General features: G+C 40.2%; 1 protein-coding gene across 1 annotated transcript in view; it reads right to left on the bottom strand.

The window, feature by feature from the left end:
* The window catches only part of LOC128636234 (mucin-2), a 212,029-nt gene that overhangs the window by 154,661 nt on the left and 32,632 nt on the right, over window positions 1–24,736 (bottom strand). The window contains exon 2 of the mRNA XM_053689272.1: window positions 16,984–17,035. Within this exon, the coding sequence (XP_053545247.1) occupies window positions 16,984–17,035 (52 nt within the window). The remainder of the gene's footprint in view (window positions 1–16,983; window positions 17,036–24,736) is intronic.

Raw genomic sequence — 24,736 nt, 5'->3', positions numbered from 1 at the left:
GATAAGTTGTAGTTTTTACATAAGAATATCCCTTTAAAGTGAAGGTCAAGTTACTAATATTGCCCGACGGCATTGCAAAGACATTTAAAAATTAGGAAGGGTTTAATTCATGATAAATAGGTAAAAATTCTTCAATATATATAAATTTAAAACTTTTCATGACCTAAACCCTTCTTAATTTTGAAATGTCTATGCAATGCCGTGGGGCAATATTAGTAAATTGACCTTCACTTTAACAAGCTTAAACCGATGCACAGTGGCATTAATTAATATCATCAGATATTACTAACCTTCCTATTATAGGCCTAGATTTGGAGTTCGGCGGTAGCCGTCAAAACCAGCGTTAGAGGCTCCTAACGCTGGTTTTGGCCGCCCGCTGGTATTTGGAGTCAGTGATTAAAGGGTCTAACGCTCACTTTTCAGCCGCGACTTTTCCATACTGCAGATCCCCCTACGCCATTTGCGTAGCCTATCTTTTCAATGGGATCTTTCTAACGCTGGTATTTAGAGTCATTTCTGAAGTGAGCGTTAGAGCTCTAACGACAAGATTCCAGCCGCCTGAAAATAGCAGGAGTTAAGAGCTTTCTGGCTAACGCCGGTTCATAAAGCTCTTAACTACTGTACCCTAAAGTACACTAACACCCATAAACTACCTATGTACCCCTAAACCGAGGCCCCCCCACATCGCCGACACTCGATTAAAATTTTTAACCCCTAATCTGCCGACCGCCACCTACGTTATATTTATGTACCCCTAATCTGCTGCCCCTAACCCCGCCGACCCCTGTATTATATTTATTAACCCCTAACCTGCCCCCCACAACATCGCCGCCAGCTACTTAAAATAATTAACCCCTAATCTTCCGACCGCAAAGCGCCGCCACCTACGTTATCCCTATGTACCCCTAATCTGCTACCCCTAACACCGCCGACCCCTATATTATATTTATTAACCCCTAATCTGCCCCCCACAACGTCGCCGACACCTGCCTACACTTATTAACTCCTAATCTGCCGAGCGGACCTGAGCGCTACTATAATAAAGTTATTAACCCCTAATCCGCCTCACTAACCCTATCATAAATAGTATTAACCCCTAATCTGCCCTCCCTAACATCGCCGACACCTAACTTCAATTATTAACCCCTAATCTTCCGATCGGAGCTCACCGCTATTCTAATAAATGGATTAACCCCTAAAGCTAAGTCTAACCCTAACACTAACACCCCCCTAAGTTAAATATAATTTTTATCTAACGAAATAAATTAACTCTTATTAAATAAATTATTCCTATTTAAAGCTAAATACTTACCTGTAAAATAAATCCTAATATAGCTACAATATAAATTATAATTATATTATAGCTATTTAGGATTAATATTTATTTTACAGGCAACTTTGTAATTATTTTAACCAGGTACAATAGCTATTAAATAGTTAAGAACTATTTAATAGTTACCTAGTTAAAATAATAACAAATTTACCTGTAAAATAAATCCTAACCTAAGATATAATTAAACCTAACACTACCCTATCAATAAAATAATTAAATAAACTACCTATAATTACCTACAATTAACCTAACACTACACTATCAATAAATTAATTAAACACAATTCCTACAAATAAATACAATTAAATAAACTAGCTAAAGTACAAAAAATAAAAAAGAACTAAGTTACAGAAAATAAAAAAATATTTACAAACATAAGAAAAATATTACAACAATTTTAAACTAATTACACCTACTCTAAGCCCCCTAATAAAATAACAAAGCCCCCCAAAATAAAAAATTCCCTACCCTATTCTAAATTAAAAAAGTTACAAGCTCTTTTACCTTACCAGCCCTGAACAGGGCCCTTTGCGGGGCATGCCCCAAGAAGTTCAGCTCTTTTGCCTGTAAAAAAAAACATACAATACCCCCCCCCAACATTACAACCCACCACCCACATACCCCTAATCTAACCCAAACCCCCCTTAAATAAACCTAACACTAATCCCCTGAAGATCTTCCTACCTTGTCTTCACCATCCAGGTATCACCGATCCGTCCTGGCTCCAAGATCTTCATCCAACCCAAGCGGGGGTTGGCGATCCATAATCCGGTGCTGAAGAGGTCCAGAAGAGGCTCCAAAGTCTTCCTCCTATCCGGCAAGAAGAGGACATCCGGACCGGCAAACATCTTCTCCAAGCGGCATCTTCGATCTTCTTCCATCCGGAGCGAAGCGGCAGGATCCTGAAGACCTCCAGCGCGGAACATCCATCCGGACCGACGACTGAACGACTAATGACTGTTCCTTTAAGGGACGTCATCCAAGATGGCGTCCCTCGAATTCCGATTGGCTGATAGGATTCTATCAGCCAATCGGAATTAAGGTAGGAATTTTCTGATTGGCTGATGGAATCAGCCAATCAGAATCTAGTTCAATCCGATTGGCCGATCCAATCAGCCAATCAGATTGAGCTCGCATTCTATTGGCTGATCGGAACAGCCAATAGAATGCGAGCTCAATCTGATTGGCTGATTGGATCAGCCAATCGGATTGAACTTGATTCTGATTGGCTGATTCCATCAGCCAATCAGAAAATTCCTACCTTAATTCCGATTGGCTGATAGAATCCTATCAGCCAATCGGAATTCGAGGGACGCCATCTTGGATGACGTCCCTTAAAGGAACAGTCATTCGTCGTTCAGTCGTCGGTCCGGATGGATGTTCCGCGCTGGAGGTCTTCAGGATCCTGCCGCTTCGCTCCGGATGGAAGAAGATCGAAGATGCCGCTTGGAGAAGATGTTTGCCGGTCCGGATGTCCTCTTCTTGCCGGATAGGAGGAAGACTTTGGAGCCTCTTCTGGACCTCTTCAGCACCGGATTATGGATCGCCAACCCCCGCTTGGGTTGGATGAAGATCTTGGAGCCAGGACGGATCGGTGATACCTGGATGGTGAAGACAAGGTAGGAAGATCTTCAGGGGATTAGTGTTAGGTTTATTTAAGGGGGGTTTGGGTTAGATTAGGGGTATGTGGGTGGTGGGTTGTAATGTTGGGGGGGGTATTGTATGTTTTTTTTTACAGGCAAAAGAGCTGAACTTCTTGGGGCATGCCCCGCAAAGGGCCCTGTTCAGGGCTGGTAAGGTAAAAGAGCTTGTAACTTTTTTAATTTAGAATAGGGTAGGGAATTTTTTATTTTGGGGGGCTTTGTTATTTTATTAGGGGGCTTAGAGTAGGTGTAATTAGTTTAAAATTGTTGTAATATTTTTCTTATGTTTGTAAATATTTTTTTATTTTCTGTAACTTAGTTCTTTTTTATTTTTTGTACTTTAGCTAGTTTATTTAATTGTATTTATTTGTAGGAATTGTGTTTAATTAATTTATTGATAGTGTAGTGTTAGGTTAATTGTAGGTAATTGTAGGTAGTTTATTTAATTATTTTATTGATAGGGTAGTGTTAGGTTTAATTATATCTTAGGTTAGGATTTATTTTACAGGTAAATTTGTTATTATTTTAACTAGGTAACTATTAAATAGTTCTTAACTATTTAATAGCTATTGTACCTGGTTAAAATAATTACAAAGTTGCCTGTAAAATAAATATTAATCCTAAAATAGCTATAATATAATTATAATTTATATTGTAGCTATATTAGGATTTATTTTACAGGTAAGTATTTAGCTTTAAATAGGAATAATTTATTTAATAAGAGTTAATTTATTTCGTTAGATAAAAATTATATTTAACTTAGGGGGGTGTTAGTGTTAGGGTTAGACTTAGCTTTAGGGGTTAATCCATTTATTAGAATAGCGGTGAGCTCCGATCGGAAGATTAGGGGTTAATAATTGAAGGTAGGTGTCGGCGATGTTAGGGAGGGCAGATTAGGGGTTAATACTATTTATGATAGGGTTAGTGAGGCGGATTAGGGGTTAATAACTTTATTATAGTAGCGCTCAGGTCCGCTCGGCAGATTAGGGGTTAATAAGTGTAGGCAGGTGTCGGCGACGTTGAGGGGGGCAGATTAGGGGTTAATAAATATAATATAGGGGTCGGCGATGTTAGGGCAGCAGATTAGGGGTACATAGGGATAATGTAAGTAGCGGCGGTTTACGGAGCGGCAGATTAGGGGTTAATAATAATATGCAGGGGTCAGCGATAGCGGGGGCGGCAGATTAGGGGTTAATAAGTGTAAGGTTAGGGGTGTTTAGACTCGGGGTACATGTTAGGGTGTTAGGTGCAGACGTAGGAAGTGTTTCCCCATAGGAAACAATGGGGCTGCGTTAGGAGCTGAACGCTGCTTTTTTGCAGGTGTTAGGTTTTTTTTCAGCTCAAACAGCCCCATTGTTTCCTATGGGAGAATCGTGCACGAGCACGTTTTTGAGGCCGGCCGCGTCCGTAAGCAACTCTGGTATCGAGAGTTGCATTTGCGGTAAAAATGCTCTACGCTCCTTTTTTGGAGCCTAACGCAGCATTTGTTTGAACTCTCGATACCAGAGTTAATTTTATGGTGCGGCCAGAAAAAAGCCCGCGGAGCGTTAACAGCCCTTTTACCGCCGAACTCCAAATCTAGGCCATAGATAACTAGGTCATTTAATGTAATGTTTAATTATAGAAAGGAATTTCCTTGTTATCATAGACATTGGGTGGCTGAAAGAGTAATGCTCTTTGCCATATCTTATCAATGTTTGTTATAGAACATATTGCTGTTAAATATTATTCAACATGTACATTATTTTAAATATCTTCCCTACGTAATTATGCAAAGCCTTATGCTCAAAAGTGTCCTCTGTCTTGTTACATTGCCAATTTTCTTTCCTACTTTTTTGTTTCTAAGAGTTGTTAAGTACAAGAGTGGCTTAATTCCCTTGATAATAGGGTTATCTGCAGTTAGCTATCCAGTATATTTTTTCTTGTGCAATGTAGCTCTTTTGAATTTAATTTTGTATTTTCTGTTGGTAACATTCATTAAAAATAAAATAAAAAGATATTTTGTTTTAATGATTTGTGTGTGTTACTGTTATTATTATTATTATCGGTTATTTGTAGAGTGCCAACAGATTCCGCAGTGCTATAAACAAAGGCAGAGTACAACAAAATAAATATATGGATCAAATGGGTAGAGAGCCCTGCCAAGAGTTGCACTGTTGTAGTTAGCTCTTAAGAAGTTGATCTACAAACAGCTGGACTCTTAGGCTTACATGCTAAGGGGGTTCAGGGGATAGCGATGGAGGAGAGTAAATGGTATAAAGAAAATGAACAGTAGAGTATTTAGGGAGCGCGTGAAGCTTTCAAAACTAGTGGAGAGTCTTGTGGAGCGAGGCAGAGAGTTCCACAAGATAGGAGCCAGTCTGGAGAAGTCCTGTAAACGGGAGTGTGATGAGGTAACAAGAGAGGAGGAGTGTAGGAGGTCATGAGCAGAGTGAAGGGGATGGGAGGGAGAGTATCTGGAGACAAGATCTGAGATATAGGGGGGAGCAGTGCAGTTGAGGGCTTTGTATGTCAGAGTGAGAATTTTGTGTTTGATCCTAGAGGCAAGAGGAAGCCAGTGAAGGGATTGGCAGAGAGCTCCGGCAGATGAAGAGCGACGTGTAAGGAAGATGAGCCTGGCAGAGGCATTCATTATGGATTGTAAAGGAGCTAGGTGGCAGGTGGGGAGACCAGAGAATACAGAACTGCAGTAATCAAAGTGGGAAAGGATGAGAGAGTGGATTAAAATCTTAGTTGTGTCTTGTGTAAGGAAGTGTCTAATTTTAGAGATGTTTTTAAGGTGGAAGTGGTAGGCTTTAGCTAAGGACTGAATGTGAGGAGTGAAAGAAAGATCTGAGTAAAATGTGACCCAGAGACATCAGGCATACGGGGTAGGGGTAATGATGGAGTTGTCGACAGTTATAGAGAGATTGGGGGTGGAGATTTTGGAAGAAGGGGGGAAAATAAGAAGCTCAGTTTTGGAGAGATTTAGCTTGAGGTAGTGAGAGGACATCCAGGAAGAGATGTGAGAAAGACAGTTAGTGACACGGGTTAGCAAGGAAGGAGATAGGTCTAGTGCAGAGAAGTAGATTAGGGTGTCACCGGCATATAAATGATATTAGAAACCGCGGGACTTTATTAGGAAACCTAGGGATGACGTGTAGATTGAGAAGAGAAGGGGACCAAGGACAGAGCCTTGCGGTACTCTGACAGAAAGTGGTGACGGGGCAGAGGAGGCCCCAGAGAAGGCTACACTAAAGGTACGGTTTGACAGGTAGGAAGAGAGCCACGAGAGGGCTGTGTCATAGATGCCGAAGGATTGGAGGTTTTGGAGCAAAAGAGGGTGGTCAACAGTGTCAAAGGCTGCGGGCAGATTAAGGAGGATAAGCAGAGAAAAGTGGCCTTTTGATTTTGCTGTAAGTAGGTAATTGGTAACCTTAACAATTGCTGTCTCTGTGGAGTGATGGGGACGAAATCCAGATTGCATTGGGTCAAGGATGGAGTTTGATGTAAGGAAGGTTTTTTGAGGATAGGTGTGACTAGTGCATGTTTCAGAGATGAGGGAAATATACTGGTGCTGAGGGAGAGGTTGGAAATGTGTGTGAGTATAGGGGTAATCGTAGCAGAGAGGGAGGGCAGTAACTGTGAGGGGATAGGGTCAAGGGGACAGGTAGTGAGGTGAGAGTGCAGTATACAGTTGCAAGAAAAAGTATGTGAACCCTTTGGAATGATATGGATTTATGCACAAATTGGTCATAAAATGTGATCTGATCATCATCTAAGTCACAACAATAGACAATCACAGTCTGCTTAAACTAATAACACACAAAGAATGAAATGTTGCCATGTTTTTATTGAACACACCATGTAAACATTCACAGTGCAGGTGGAAAAAGTATGTGAACCCCTAGACTAATGACATCCCCAAGAGCTAATTGGAGTGAGATGTCAGCCAACTGGAGTCCAATCAATGAGATGAGATTGGAGGTGTTGGTTACAGCTGCCCTGCCCTATAAAAAACACACACCAGTCCTGGGTTTGCTTTTCACAAGAAGCATTGCCTGATGTGAATGATGCCTTGCACAAAAGAGGTCTCAGAAGACCTACGATTAAGAATTGTTGACTTGCATGAAGCAGGAAAGGGTTATAAAAGTATCTCCAAAAGCCTTGCTGTTTATCAGTCCATGGTAAGACAAATTGTCTATAAATGGAAAAAGTTCAGCACTGCTGCTACTCTCCCTAGAAGTGGCCGTCCTGTAAAGATGACTGCAAGAGCACAGCGCAGACTGCTCAATGAGGTGAAGAAGAATCCTAGAGTGTCAGCTAAAGACTTACAAAAGTCACTGGCAAATGCTAACATCCCTGTTAGCGAATCTACAATACGTAAAACACTAAACAAGAATGGATTTCATGGGAGGATACCACAGAGGAAGCCTCTGCTGTCCAAACAAAACATTGCTGCACGTTTACAGTTTGCACAAGAGCACCTGGATGTACCACAGCAGTACTGGCAAAATATTCTGTGGACAGATGAAACCAAAGTTGAGTTGTTTGGAAGAAACACACAACACTATGTGTGGCAAAAAAGAGACACAGCACAACAACATCAAAACCTCATCCCAACTGTGAAGTATGGTGGTGGGGCATCATGGTTTGGGGCTGCTTTGCTGCGTCAGGGCCTGAACGGATTGCTATCATTGAAGGAACAATTAATTCCCAAGTTTATCAAGACATTTTGCAGGAGAACTTAAGGCCATCTGTCTACCAGCTGAAGCTCAACAGAAGATGGGTGTTGCAACAGGACAATGACCCAAAGCATAGAAGTAAATCAACAACAGAATGGCTTAAACAGAAGAAAATACGGCTTCTGAAGTGGCCCAGTCAGAGTCCTAACCTCAACCCAATTGAGATGATGTGGCATGACCTCAAGAAAGCGATTCACACCAGACATCCCAAGAATATTGCTGAACTGAAACAGTTCTGTAAAGAGGAATGGTCAAGAATTACTCCTGACCATTGTGTAGTCTGATCTGTAACTACAGGAAACATTTGGTTGAAGTTATTGCTGCCAAAGGAGATTCAACCAGTTATTAAATCCAAGGGTTCACATACTTTTTCCACCTGCACTGTGAATGTTTACATGGTGTGTTCAATAAAAACATGGCAACATTTCATTCTTTGTGTGTTATTAGTTTAAGCAGACTGTGATTGTCTATTGTTGTGACTTAGATGATGATCAGATCACATTTTATGACCAATTTGTGCAGAAATCCATATCATTCCAAAGGGTTCACATACTTTTTCTTGCAACTGTAAGTGCCAAAACGTCTTCCTCAGTAACAGGGGAGAATGAGCTAAGTTTATAGTTATGTGGGTTGTGGTTGATTGAGAGCATTTGAGGGGGTGAGAGAATGGAATTATGTTGAGAGCTGATTTCGTTTCTGATGGAGTTGATTTTGTAAATTAAGTGGCTGGCAAAGTCTTGAGCTGACAGAGAAGTTGTTTTAGGAGGTGGGGAGGGCGGAGAAGAGTATTGAAAGTGGAGAAAAGACGTTTTGGGTTTGAAGAAAGATTAGAGATAAGAGTAGAGAAGTAGTGTTGATTATGGAGATTAAGGACAGAATAGTAGGAGTTCAAGATTAATTTGCAATGAAGAAAATCAGCTGAACTCCAAGATTTTCTCCAGTGCCGCTCAGCAGTACGGGAACATCTGTGTCAGAGGAGTATGCCAAGGCTGAGGATGAGTGTGTGAATTCCGAGCTATGGTAGGAGGGGCTAGATTGTAAAGGATGGATGTAAGGGTGGAATTATAGTGGCAGATAGATTGGTCAGGGCAGGAAAAGGAGAAGGATGAGAGTGGGAGTTCAAGGGAATGAGCAAGCTGTTGCTGATCTAATGACATAATGCTTCTGTGAAGTTTGGTGTGAGGAGTAAAAGGAGGGAGAGTTGTAGGGAGGGATGATATGTTGCAAGCAAGGAGATGGTGGTCAGAAATATAAAAGGGGGAGTTTGTAAAGTTTGAATGAGTGCATCGATAGCTAAAGATCAGGTCAAGGGAGTGACCGTCTGTGTGAGTGGGAGAATCAGTCCATTGTGACAAACCGAAAGAGGAAGTGTGTTGCAGAAGTTGTTTTGCAGATGAGGCAGTGGGATTGTCAAGAGGGATGTTGAAGTCGCCAAGAATGAGGGCAGGGGTGTCTGAAGAAAGGAAATAAGGTAGCCAGGCAGCCAAGTGATCTAGAAATTGATTTGAGGAGCCAGGGGGTCGGTATATGACTGCAACATGTATAGAGAGTGGAGGGAATAAGCGAATCACGTGGGTTTTGAATGCGGAAAATGTGAGGGAATAGATGAGTTGTATTTGTTGAAAGTTGCAATGAGAGGAAAGTAAAATACCTACACTACCTCCTTGTCTATAACCAGACCTAGGAGCGCGGCTGAAGTGGAGACCCCCATGTGACAGAGCTGCAGTGGATGATCACTAGTGTTTCCGAATATGCAGTAAGCTTTTATCCCCTGGACCAGCTGTGAACAAACATACACTTCTTGTTAAAGTGGTTGTAAAGTTTAATCAACTAAAGCCAAGCTGGACGCCAACGATTGGAGGAAGCAGGATTCGTCATTGATATGCAAAATATAGAAGACATAGGTGGAGGATTAGCGATCTGTTTACCATACCAGATTATTTTTAGAGATACTGGGCTTTAATTAATTCAACTTTACAATCACTTTAATTTCGCAATCACAATAAAGAGATGTTAAATCTGTGTGAAATCTGTTCAAATGCTATTCAAAATCATGTTCAGAGTAAAGAAAATAACGGGCATATGTTCTCACACACAATACTTAATTTATCAAGCAGCGGAGGCTGATTTGGGGCTCATGCGAGCCTGCTTACCAAACTTTAAAGGGATATTTTACTTTAAATTTTTCTCCCCTTTAATTTGCTCCCAGTGGTCCATTTTACCTGACTGAATATATTAAATTGTTTACAAATAGCAACTTTACACTTATTTCGGCATTTGAAATAGCTGATTTAGCCTGAGGTATCCCTCCCTATACTGAAAGTTACTATACTTAAGTATAGGCTATTGATAAGCTATGCAAACATAGCCAGCAGAAGAAATTAGACTCCAAGTGGGGTGTAGGAGAGATAAGTAATATTATGTTAAATTTTCCATTGTAATGAGATCTGATTTTACCTGCAAACTCAGCCTATTCCAATGGGTTGTGGTTTCAAAGCACAAAACCAGCTATTTTATATACACAAATAAAAATAAAGAATCAAGTTCCATACAGCTGGAATAACAAGTCTTTGGTAATACATTAAAGGAAAAACAATTGTAGAGTACACTATTCCTTCAAAAAGCAGCGGTAACCTGAGTTAAATTTCCTTGTAAATATTCATCAGGGGTGATTGACTGGTGTTACAAAAGCATGGGGCGATGCTGTACAAGTAGTTGCTTGCACAATAATAAATGCTGGCAGTGGACATAGCTCATCCATTTGCAGTAGGCATGGAAGGACAGGTTATATATCACAAAAAATAAAGGAGTCAGCCCTAGATGACTCTTACAAACAATACATATTGTAATAAGGTTGTATCCCCTTTTCCTACTAGTCAAGATATAATCTCAAAAACAAATATCGGAATGCGCCTAATAAGGCTAAAGTGTGGTGAAGTATATGGTAACAGTCATGTATCAAAATATTAGCTTTACGTTATAAAACAGCTAAAAAAAACATAACATTCTCATCAACTAATATTTAAACAGCTTATATCAACAAGTCCCATAAAGTCTGAAGGGAATAGATTTGCAGGCCCATTTATCAAGCTCCGTACGGAGCTTGAAGGGCCGTGTTGCTGGCGAGTCTTCAGACTCGCCAGAAACACAACTTATGACGTAGCGGTCTAAAGACAGCTGCTCCATAACCCTGTCCGTCTGCTCTGAGCAGGCGGACAGGAATCGGCGGAAATCAACTCGATCGAATACGATCAGGTTGCTTGACACCTCTCTGCTGGTGGCCGATTGGCCGCGAGTCAGCAGGGGGCGGTGTTGCACCAGCAGCTCTTGTGAGCTGCTGGTGCAATGTTAAATGCGAAGAGCGTATTGCTCTCCGCATTTAGCGAGGTCTTGCGGACCTGATCCGCAGTGTCGGATCAGGTCCGCAAGACCTTTGATAAATTGGGGCCTATGTGTTGTGTATCCTTTATACAATGAAAACAAGGCTCTCTCTCAGGAATGTAAGCATAGGAGCCGGCCCATTTGTGGTTCAGCACCTGGGTAGTGCTTGCTGATTGGCGGCTAAATAAACCTGATAAGTTAATTTATTTTCTGATAGTAAGAGTCCATAAACCATCACATGTGGTACGGGGATTATAGTTTAAAGGGACAGTAAAGTCATAATTAGACATTCATGATTTAGACAGAGCATACAGTTTTAAACAGCTTTCCAATTTGCTTCTATTATTTAATTTGCTTCCTTTTCTTGTTATCCTTTGCTGAAAGGTTTATCTAGGAAAGCTCAGGAGCAGCAAAGAACCTAGGTTCTAGCTGCTGATTGGTGGCTACATATATATACCGATTTTCATTGGCTCACCCATGTGTTCAGTTAGAAACCAGTAGTGTATTGTTGCTCCTTCAACAAATGATACCAAGAGAATGAAGCAAATTTCATAATAGACGTAAATTATAAAGTTGTTTAAAATTGTATGTTCTACTTAAATCATGAAAGAAAAAATGTGGGTTTAATGTCCCTTTAATCTCACATGTGATGGCTCATGGACTCTTAGGCCTAGATTTAGAGTTTGGCAGTAGCCGTGAAAACCAGCGTTAGAGGCTCCTAACGCTGGTTTTAGGCTACCGCCGGTATTTGGAGTCAGTCAGGAAAGGGTCTAACGCTCACTTTCCAGCCGTGACTTTTCCATACCGCAGATCCCCTTACGTCAATTGCGTATTCTATCTTTTCAATGGGATCTTTCTAACTCCGGTATTTAGAGTCGTGGCTGAAGTGAGTGTTAGAAATCTAACGACAAGACTCCAGCCGCAGAAAAAAGTCAGTAGTTAAGAGCTTTCTGGGCTAACGCCGGTTTATAAAGCTCTTAACTACTGTGCTCTAAAGTACACTAACACCCATAAACTACCTATGTACCCCTAAACCGAGGTCCCCCCACATCGCCGCCACTCGATTACATTTTTTTAACCCCTAATCTGCCGACCGCCACCTACGTTATCCTTATGTACCCCTAATCTGCTGCCCCTAACACCGCCGACCCCTGTATTATATTTATTAACCCCAAATCTGCCCCCCACAACGTCGCCTCCACCTGCCTACACTTATTAACCCCTAATCTGCCGAGCGGACCGCACCGCTATTATAATAAAGTTATTAACCCCTAATCCGCCTCACTAACCCTATAATAAATAGTATTAACCCCTAATCTGCCCTCCCTAACATCGCCGACACCTAACTTCAAACATTAACCCCTAATCTGCCGACTGGAGCTCACCGCTATTCTAATAAATGTATTAACCCCTAAAGTTAAGTCTAACCCTAACACTAACACCCCCCTAAATTAAATATAATTTAAATCTAACGAAATTAATTAACTCTTATTAAATAAATTATTCCTATTTAAAGCTAAATACTTACCTGTAAAATAAATCCTAATATAGCTACAATATAAATTATATTTATATTATAGCTATTTTAGGATTTATATTTATTTTACAGGTAACTTTGTATTTATTTTAACCAGGTACAATAGCTAAAATAGTTAAAATAATTACAAAATTACCTGTAAAATAAATCCTAACCTAAGTTACAATTAAACCTAACACTACACTATCAATAAATTAATTCAAAGCTCTTTTACCTTACCAGCCCTGAACAGGGCCCTTTTGCGGGGCATGCCCCAAAGAATTCAGCTCTTTTGCCTGTTGTGGGGGGCAGATTAGGGGTTAATAAATATAATATAGGGGTCGGCGGTGTTAGGGGCAGCAGATTAGGGGTACATAGGGATAATGTAAGTAGCGGCGGTTTACGGAGCGGCAGATTAGGGGTTAATAAGTATAATATAGGGGTCGGCAGGTGGAGGCGACGTTGTGGGGGGCAGATTAGGGGTTAATAAATATAATATAGGGGTCGGCGGTGTTAGGGGCAGCAGATTAGGGGTACATAGGGATAATGTAAGTAGCGGCGGTTTACGGAGCGGCAGATTAGGGGTTAAAAATAATATGCAGGGGTCAGCAATAGCGGGGGCGGCAGATTAGGGGTTAATAAGTGTAAGGTTAGGGGTGTTTAGACTCGGGGTACATGTTAGAGTGTTAGGTGCAGACGTAGGAAGTGTTTCCCCATAGCAAACAATGGGGCTGCGTTAGGAGCTGAACGCGGCTTTTTTGCAGGTGTTAGATTTTTTTTCAGCTCAAACAGCCCCATTGTTTTCTATGGGGGAATCGTGCACGAGCACGTTTTTGAAGCTGGCCGCGTCCGTAAGCAACTCTGGTATCGAGAGTTGCAGTGGCGTTAAATATGCCTGTGCACTCCCTTTTTGGAGCCTAACGCAGCCATTCTGTGAACTCTCAATACCAGAGGTATTTAAAAGGTGCGGCCAGAAAAAAGCCAGCGTTAGCTACGCGGGTCGTTACCGACAAAACTCTAAATCTAGCCGTTAACTTCTTATAAATGAAAAAAGTGCTGCATTGTTTGTGAGTATGAATTTATATTCATATGTACCATTGTCAGTTTCCATTTAATAATCTACACTACTATGTGACATAATAATGATTAAAAATAGATTTTATTCTAACACAAATACAAAAATATGAAGTATGTCTACAAGAGCTCAGTCATGTTACAAAAAGATCTAATAACCCCAAGTGCCATAGTTTGTCTTTCTGAATACTTTACTTGAGACTTGGTTCCAGTTTGCTCCTTTGTTGCACCGTTGCTCATAAAAGTAATCACTGAGGTGCTGACAAGTCCCAGGATAGATGTAGCAAACATACATTATATGGTGCCTTCTATTTCCTTTCCTTTCTTCTAGTGTAAACAATAAAAGTAGCAGTGTATTTAAAGGGACAGTCTACACCTTGGTCATCTTAAAGTCTTACCTTAGATTAAGCTGCAAATAGCATCCTGCACTCTTTCTATATCATGCAGGAGGAAAGGTAAAAAAATTATTATAAAATGAATATTGTTTCTTGCCAGTTTGAAATGGCTGCCAAGCTCCTCCCACTGATAATATCATTATCTGGGCTGCATATGGCATCCAATAACAAAAGACTCACTAGTTGGATTCAACAGACTGTCAGTGCTATTCAGAAAAGTGCCTAGATACAGCCCAGATCGTGATGACATCAGTGGGCAGAGCTTGGCAGCCATTTCAAAGTGGCCAGAAACAATATTCATTTTAAAATAACTATTTTACTGTTCCTTCTGCATGATATAGAAAGGGTGCAGGAGGCTATTTGCAGCTTAATCTAAGGTAAGACTATAAGATGACTAAGGTGTAGACTGTCCCTTCAATACAAAACTTGGTTATATGGAACAGTACTTTAACTTATTGTGATCCATATAGTAACCAAACATACAGTTCTCTACCTGTCTATATATACACTCCAATTGCAGTAAGGTGTGGGGGTACTCAACAGAAATATGTAAATGCAAAAAAGTAAAAGAAAAGAAGCATCTTAAATAAGCACTTATTTCTAAAGTTTATTAATACCCATATAATACCCAAACATGAACACGTCCCTCTAAAACGTAACTTTTGATCATCCACTAAAACTGTCCACCGGACATTAAAAACAACATAAAATACATTAGGCACCACAAAGTATCAGTAATCCATATAAATCTCAATCTTATACTAATGAACCAATCAATATGAGAGCAGTGTGCAATCAATAGTGCCTCGGTTGTCCCATTGCACATGAATCACTGAATCAAAAAGATTCCTAAGTCAGTCCCTGTTTTGAGAGAACTTTCTGGCATTGAGGATCAAATCAATGGTCTCAGAACGCAATCAATCATTCCTCCTATAATAAAAAATAGGGATTTGTATCCCATACAAATTAGAGGGCCATATATTAATGCATTTTAAAGTAGTGTTGAAAGGGATTTAATCAAATTAGCTTATGAAATTGAAACAAATCCATGCCCTCCCATCAAAAATAATAGCATGTCATGAAAGGAACAAACTGCCCTAAATAGATTAAAAACCAATGATAATCTAGTAATAAGAAATGCAGACAAGGGAGGCTCAATTGTGCTCCTAGGTAAAACTAGCTATGTTGCAGAAGCTTATCAGACTATGTCACCTATCGTAGTTTACCATTAGAGGCCACTAACAAATTCAAAAAAGATCTTTTTGGAGGATGGAATAGCCTTGGGTATTTTACAAAAAGATAGGTGTAACTTTTGCTCCCCAAATCACCTGTAATTCCAATCTTCCACCACATACCTAAGATCCACAAGGACTTAAAATCCAACCCCCAGGGTAGGCCCATCGTCTCGGGCATAGGCTCCCTTTTGGAGCCTGTGTCCGAGTGGATGGACTCTATTCTCCAGCTATTAGTTACCAGCTTATATAGTTACTCAAGAGACTATAGTCATCTATTGGAGAATTCAAAGAAAATGAAATGGAAGTATACATTTTGTTAGGCCATTATTGACATAGAGTCTCTTTATTCATGCATTCCTCATGACCTAGGAATAAAAGCTGTGAGGTGGTTCTTGGATAGGGATACATCCAATCCAGAAGAGGAAAAAATCTTTTTGTGTAAATTTTTGGAATTTCCTGCTAACCCACAATTGCTTTTTGTTTGACTACGTATTTTATCTTCAAATATGTGGTACAGCAATGGGGGCGAAATTCTCCCCCTCTTATGCTAATTTGTTTGTGGGTTGGTGGGAACTCCGTTACCTTTTTTCTGATCATAATTTGTAAATTGATGATATGGTTTAGTATAACCGGTTTATCGACGATATGATATTTGTAATAGACAATAAGGATAGAAAGAGTTTAACTATAACAGAATTTCTGAATTATCTTAACGATAATAATATTAAACTATGATTTACGGTGAAACAAATTCTGTCAAAATTAACTTTTTGGACCTTACACTTGAGAGCTTAGTAGAATTAAGTGATATTATTATTAAGTGAAAACCCAAAGCAACACCATCTTGCATGACAAATCTGCACATCCACCTCACCTTTTAAACTTCATTCCTAAGATTCAATTCCTTAGATTAAGGAGGAACACTAAGGGGTAGATTTATCATAGTGCGAGCAGACAATATGATATAGAGTATCATGTCCGCTCCACATCAATAAATGCCGATAGCATACGCTGTCGGCATTTATCATTGCACCAGCAGTTCTTGTGAACTGATGGTACAATGCCGTCCCCTACAGACTCACGGCCAATTGGCCGCTAGCAGGGGTGTCAATCAACCCGATCGTATTCGATCGAGTTGATATCGGTCCGCTGCCTCAGAGCAGGGGGACAAGTTATGGAGCAGCAGTCTTTAGACCACTGCTTCATAACTGCTGTTTCCAGTGAGCCTAAAGGCTCATGCGGAAACAGGGGCATCAAGCTCCATACGGAGCTTGATAAATCGGCCCCTAACTGTGAACATATTTAAAACACTCAATCTGAGGAATTAAAAACCAGGATCCTTAATAGGGGTTACAATTATAAATTACTCAGCTCTGCCCAGGAAGAAGAGAGAGATGGCCAAACATTAAACAAAAACCAAGGAAATCATTTTCAGAAGGAGCAATTGTTTCTAGTACCCCGTATTCCTTACAATATCATAACATTGTCAACATTTTGAAAAAACACATCAAATTGCTAAATAATGATAATGCCTTCGCACCACTTATTAATAAATGCAAATTTGTTTCCAGAAAACCAGAAACTCTGGGTTCAAAGCTCTCTCCGAGCATGATTCAGGCCAATAAAATTAACACAACTACTTGGTTACATTGCAAGGGGAATTTCAAGTGTAATAACTTTACCTGCAAAACATGTAAAATGGTAACAGTGGGAAAAAATTCTTCTCCTTTGTCTCTAAAAGAAAATTTGACATAAATTTTCATGCAACATGCAGAATAAGATGGGTAATCTGATTGACTAAACTGCGTGTCTGTCAAAAGCACTGAGATAAGGGGGCAGTCTGCAGAGGCTTAGATAAAAGGTAATCACAGAGGTAAAACATAGATTAATATAACTGTGTTGATTATGCAAAACTGGGGAATGGGTAATAAAGGGATTATCTATCTTTTTAAACAATAAAAATTCTGGTGTAGACTGTCCCTTTAAGTATCACTCCCCTTCCCAAAAACCCCAGTCATTCGACAGAAGGTAAATGGAGAAAAAAGAAGTAACACAATGTATAGAGGTGCCTGATGTTAGTCTTAAAACAAAAGTGTGGGGTCGTGGACTCACCATATCCGGAAAAAAAGAAATTTATAAGGTAAGCATAAATTTTGTTTTCTTTCTTAAGATATGGTGAGTCCACAGCATCCTCAATTACTGTTGGGTACCAATACCCAAGCTAGAGTACACAGAGGATTAGGGAGGGACAAGACAGGTAGACCTAAACAGAAGGCACCATAGATTGAAGAACCTCTTACACTCAGAGGCTACCGACATATCTTCCTCATCAGACTTATGAGAAAGAACAACTTGTGTAGGCTCAGAAACCCTTCTATCCCTGTAGCATGGGAATAGCAGCCGATGCCGCAGATACCACAGAAGATACCTGGGTAGCAATTTCTGCATTCAAATAAACTCCTTCGGGAGATTCAGAGGTACCAGAGGGAACTGCCTGTGACACCGTTAAGGCTTGGGACAATGGAGGAGACTGATGCAACATTGCCTGAACAGCATCATCCTGAGAGAGTGGTGGCCCAGAGGTAAAAATACTATCGTTATGTAACAGAGGAGGAACAGAAAGACAGGAGAGGTTCAACCTGACTATCTAAGCAAAGTTTGCACTGAGCTATAGGGGAAATTTCCTGATCCATATTGAACCACAAACATTTTTTATTAAACAAATTTTAATTAAAAAACACTGCCCCTTTAAGAATTGCGCTCTCCAGGGACACTCTGTGTACTCCTAACTCCTAACAATCAGGAAGCGTAACACTAATATCCAATTTAGTGAAAAAGAATAGGAAAGTGTTTCGTCAAATTAACAATACAGGGAAACGACCATAATACATCAAGCCCTCTACAACTCAGCGTATAACCGAGGCACCTACCTGCCTCCTTAGGCCAACAGAGTTGCACTTCTAAGCGCTAGTACCAATACAGCCTCTGCCGATACGTGATCTCGCAGATGCACCATAACCCAGAAAATCGTGAAAAATAATCTGCTTCACAAACAGATCCACCTCTACTAACGTGTGTTGATTGAAAGGGCGGGGTAAAGCGGCCATAAGCGAGGAGGACAAGTCAGCACGGTCTAACCCTCACAACTGGTCTAAGTATGTATTGAGGAATTGCGCTCCCCATATAACTACCATTAAATAACCAATGAAGTATTAAATAAGTATGCAAGGAAGCATACAATAGGGTGCGCTAAATATGTAATTTATCAACCTAAAAAAGAAAATAAAACCAAAAATGTGGGGGGGAGACTGGTCTAATTAGTATTAGCGTGCTAGCAAGTGTGTTCACTATGACAGGTGTGATGGTGTTGGAGTAATAATAAAGTAACAAAAAAGAATACAATATATGCAAAAAAGGAAGAAAATAAAAACCTAAAAATACATATAATAATGTAAGTTAGGTAATGTAAAAGTGCACTAGTACTTATTGGTGCTAAATAGACTCAAAATATCTAATAACTGTAGAATATTGGAACCATGAAGAGTTAACTGAACTGTGTCAAACCAGTACAGAGAAGTGTATAGTAAGTTCTCTCTCTACAAAACAAAAATTTCTGGTGCTATGATATTAATACCAAGTGTAAAACGTGAAAAAACAATACAATTAGATAAATCCAAAAAAATAGAAAAAACAATTGAATATAAAGTCTGAAGTCAGAATAAAAAAAGAAAAAAGTTCTGTAAAGCGACTGCCAATAAGGTCAATCTAAACAAGAATATTAAAAAGTGGTGTAGTCACTGAAACATTCTGCAAGGTAAAGGCTGCTCCTCTCCGGAACCGGTGGTGAGTTGGAAGATCTAAAAAATGCAAACAGGAGAGAGAGAGCGCCTAATAGAGTGATATCGTCTGGATAATCTGGAGCAAAGAAATAGTGGCAACATAAGAAAGGTACTCACAAACGAGTTGGCACTCACAAGTAGTGCATACGAGCAGGCTGACCTTTAAACAGCAGTCAGTACACTGGGGGATCTGTCCTGTAGGTTGCACACCTAGGACGGGTATTCAGCTGGTCGTAGATGCTGCAAATAGAAGGGATTCCTCTGCACACAGCGTGTGTACATTGATTAGACGTTTGCGGTCCAATTGTTCAGCTTGGCAAATAGAGTGACACTTAAAACACACAGCGTGTGTGAGTCGTTTCCGTGTTTGTAGCAAACAGTTCGTGTAGCTTTAGAATATTGCCAAATTAATAAGAACGTGATGGTTAAAAACAGTGACAGCGGAATAAGATGTATTGGGATTAAAAATTAGCATTTATTATGAGCAATACAACGCGTTTCTCGGCCGTTATGCTCTCTGGCCGTTTCATCAGGTAAAATTGTAAGTATAGCTATGGACAAGACTTTAAAAATACCCAGAAAGCTCATGATTGGGTGGAACATCCACCAATAAAAACACACAATACATCTGTTACAAAAAATATCAAATAAAAACACAATGTTACGCTGTCATATATAAAAAGCAAAATATAAATGATTGAAACATAATTTGTATGTACAATACATTAGGTAAAAACAAGTGAAAAATGAATATAATGAAGGGAACAAAGGAAAAAATTCTGAACAAAAAGAGAGAAAAAAAAAATATATATTATGTATATGTGTAGCGATACACAGTGGGGCCTGGTTATCAACGTGTCTACTTTTCCTGCCTTCGCCGGCCCAATACAAAAAGGACAACTTCCGTATGTTTAAAATCAATACGTTTTAATCCATACAAACTGCTACGCGTTTCTAGACCACAAACCGGTCTTTTCTTCAGGCATACAAACAATGGATATTCAGGCATACAAACAATGGATATTCAGGCATACAAACAATGGATATATCCATTGTTTGTATGCCTGAAGAAAAGACCGGTTTGTGGTCTAGAAACGCGTAGCAGTTTGTATGGATTAAAACGTATTGATTTTAAACATACAGAAGTTGTCCTTTTTGTTTGCCTTCGTTCTCTTTTTGAGCCTTACTGGCAAAGGTTTCAAAGTATCTGCTATACCGCAGTGTCTGAGACACCAGCCGCACAGACGTCAATTAAGGAAACACTGAATACCACCTGTGTACAGCTTGCCGGAGGCCGCCCAGTGTGCTAACCACTGAAAGTGTTAGCCCGCCTGTCAGCACCAGATACACGGTGCCATTACCTTTGGTAAGCCTCAACACTTATCTCCCAATTTTGACTCTGAGTCAACAATATTACGCTATGTGGCGCCCTCTTTTTTGTTTCTAGTTTACAGATACCTTCGTCCCAAAGATCAGAGGAGCCTTGCCGCCTGCACATTTGATTGCTCCAGAAGACAAAGTATCATTTCCTCATATGGACTAATATGGTTTGTCCATAGACACTAAGTACTTACACTTGTTATTATTTCTGTCAGCGCACCCCGCTCACGGTTCCCCACGGGGTTCCCTCTTGTTCTATTGCACTATACTATACTGTTCTACCCCCTATACCGGCGCCCCCGGAGCCCCCCACAACTAAATAAAGTTACTAACCCCTAAACCGCCGCTCCTAGACCCCGCCACAACTCTTATAAATGTATTAACCCCTAAACCGCCGCTCCCGGACACCGCTGCCACCTACATTATACCTAGTAACCCCTATCCTGCCCCCCCTATACCGTCGCCCTCTATAATAAAGTTATTAACCCCTATCCTGCTGATCCCGCACCTCGCCGCAACTAAATAAATAGTTTAACCCCTAAACCGCCGCTCCCTATATTAAATTTATTAACCCCTATCCTGCCCCCCTACACCGTCGCCACCTATAATACATTTTTTAACCCCTATCCTGCCCCCCACTACACCGCCGCCACTGTAATAAAAATATTAACCCCTAAACCTAAGTCTAACACTAACCCTAACACCCCCCCTAACTTAAATATTAATTAAATAAATCTAAATAATATTTCTATTATGAACTAAATTAATCCTATTTAAAACTAAATACTTACCTTTAAAATAAACCCTAATATAGCTACAATATAAATAATAATTATATTGTAGCTATCTTAGGATTTATTTTTATTTTACAGGTAACTTTCAATTTATTTTAACTAGGTACAATAGCTATTAAATAGTTATTAACTATTTAATAGCTTACCTAGCTAAAATAAAGAGAAATTTACCTGTAAAATAAAAACTAACCTAAGTTACAATTACACCTAACACTACATTATACTTAAATAAATTATTCCTATTTAAAACTAAATACTTACCTGTAAAATAAACCCTAAGATAGCTACAATGTAATTAATAATTACATTGTAGCTATCTTACGGCTAGATTTGGAGTTTGGCAGTAGATGGGTTGCTAACGCCACGCGTGTTTTATGTCTAACGCACGGCATTGTTTGACTCTGGTATTTAGAGTTCAAAAAAGACCATCTAACGATGCTCCTAACGCGTGTATGTCACACGCGGAATCCTGCCCGTGTTAGACAGTCTCCCATAGAGATCAATAGAAAAGCAAAAAAATAGCTTTTTTCACCTAACACTCGATCTCGCGAGAAATACGCACGGCTCGGTCATATGACGCATACCACATCATGCACAACAATAACACGCCGCAAATGTCACAACAACAATCAATCAACAAAGCACACAAGCATTACACATTCACAAGCGGGGGGATTTTTAATAAAATTGAATACGGGGAATACGCATATACTTTAAGATGCGGAAATTCGCAAAATAACAACAAGGAATAAAAAATATATACATACACTAGAAAAATAATCGCATTCAATATCACTATATATTAGGACATACATATACAACACTTCACTAATAACACACTAATAACACACCATCGCTAATTCACATTTAAACAGAATACTAGTGGACAATGTTAGAGAAAACGAGCACTATGACATCATCACATTCTACACATTCCACAAATACTAACTCCAAATGAGCATGCGCAAATTCACACAACTAATACACATTGCACTAATATTAATTGCTAATAAAGCACACCTGAACACAATTTACAACGGAAATTGGTACATCATTAAACATTTACACAGGGTATATACCACACAAGCAGGGCTTCTTTGACTGTGTTGCTGGTGGGTCTTTGGAGATTGGAGGTTTAAGATTAGAGAGTTTGTGCATTATTGTGAGTGAGTTAGTGTTAGCTTGAGAGAGTCAGTTGTTAGTGTTATCGTGAGTGAGTTAGTGGGAGTTAGTGGGAGTGGGAGAGAGTCTGTTAGTGGGAGCGTGAGTGAGTTAGTGGTAGTGGGAGTTGTTAGTGAGAGTTGTTAGTGAGAGTTAGTGCTAGTGGGAGCGTGAGTTAGTGGTAGTGGGAGTTAGTGAGAGTTAGTGGGAGTGTTTGTTAGTGAGAATTAGTAGTAGTGTGTTAGTGAGAATTAGTAGTAGTGTGAGTTAGCGAGCGAGTGATTTTTCTGTACACTTAACACATTTACACGCAAACACATTCAATACATACATACACTTATCAATAACACTACATACACTCCATACCCCATACCCCCTCATACTACACTCCATACCCCATTCCCTGTAGTCCCTTTCCCTTTCATCCCATTTACTCTTATCCCATACCCATCCCATACCCATACCCTAGTTACATTTAGTTTACATATCCTCCTTTTAGTCTTCTTCTTCTTTTGGTTTATTTAAATACTCCTTACCCTCTTTGTTTTTTTAGATCCCTCTCACACTTTCAGCACTTTTCTTGTCTTTTTAGTTCTTTATTTTGACCCCCTTTCATTTCATCACACTCACTTTTTGTTTGATTATTTGGGGTTTAGTTTAGGGAACAGATGGAGGGCAGGCAGGGGAGAGGTAGAGGGGGGAGGAGAGGGAGGGGGAGAGGAACAGGGCAGGAAGGGGGGCAGGAAGGGGGGCAGGAAGCGGGGGTGGAAGCGGTGGGTGGACCCAGCCACTTGGTTCAAGATGAACAAGTGGCTGGGCCCAGTGGCGGACAGAGTAGGGCTTCACAGTCCGGGAAACAGAGGGCATTGTCACAGGGGAAGGCCAAGGCGACTAGGGAGGCGAGGTTTTCGATGGAGGAGAAGGAGGCCCTCGTAGAGGCCTATATGGCCAGGTATAGGAGGCTGCAGCACCAGAAGACTACCGCGACTGACAAGAGGAGGCTCTGGAATGAGATAAGGAATGCAGTCAATGCAGTTGGTGGCCGGAACAGAGATATGGACTCTATAAAACATCGCTACCGGGACTGTAAGATGGATCTCAAGAAAAACTTAAGCCTGGAGGCCCGACATTCCGCAGGAACCGGTGGCGGACCTGCCCTGGAAATCGAGTACTGCCGATGGGAGGAAATGTTGGGGCCCAGCATCTCCGAGGTGGATGTAGTCGGTATCGGAGGAATTGATACCGGGAACCTGCCATTTTCATCTGACGGTAAGCTCATTGAAGAATAAATTCACATACGAATGTATTTCAAGGGACACTATACGCAAACCTTTACTTTCATGATTGAGGTAGCGAATACAATTTGACAAAACATTCAAATGTACTTATATTACCTAATTTGAATCATTCTTGAGATATATTTTAATGAAGAAATAGCCATGCACACGGTGAAACAATCACAGGAGGCAGCTATATTCAGCTAACAATCAGCATCTTCTAAGCATATTTAGATATGCTTTTCAGCAAAGAATATCCAGAGAATGAAGCTAATTAGATAAGAAAAGTACATTAGAAAGTTGATTATAAATGTATGCTTCTAAATCATGAAAGATAAAACATTGGGTTTCATGTCCCTTTAAGGATCAGATTAATGCTATAACGTTCTTTACACGCATTCACAATTACTTTGCGGTTACATAAGTATCTAGGCTATAGGTTAGGTGTGCATTTAAACAGACTGAAAACAAACGCTAAAACATTCAGATTGACCAGAGATATCACAAACACGGTTTAGAAAATACGGAAATCGTATTGATTGTTAGATTTCAAAGTGGATTAATGATTCTGCATTTGTAATTGTATCGTAAGCTAAGTCATTTAAAGTTTGATTTGCAAATATGCTAATATATACATTTTTTTTTTTTCGAATATACAGAGTCTGGGGAGGAGGCAGCACAACAAATACAGCCTCCTCCATCTCCCCGGGATGAGAGTGGTGGGGAGGAATTTCCACTTCAGATGAAGAGGCCCCGGAAGCAGAGGAGGAGGCCGCGGAACCAGAGGCCCCTCAAGGACCCGCACCCCGCCGTGCACGGGTACCCCGCCAAGCACAACAAGAGGAAATAGCGGAGGTGCGGGTTCTACTGGACTACATAGACCAGATGCGTAACTCCCGGATACAAAATATCGAAGGCCGAACTCGAATTCTTGATGGACAAAACCAAATAATTGAAGGCCAAAACCAAATAATAAACATACTT

This window comes from Bombina bombina, chromosome 7, assembly GCF_027579735.1.
Source record: "Bombina bombina isolate aBomBom1 chromosome 7, aBomBom1.pri, whole genome shotgun sequence".
NCBI classification, from domain to species: Eukaryota; Metazoa; Chordata; class Amphibia; order Anura; family Bombinatoridae; genus Bombina; species Bombina bombina.
Note: the sequence above shows the minus strand (reverse complement) of the source record. Positions and strands in the feature narration are given on the sequence as shown.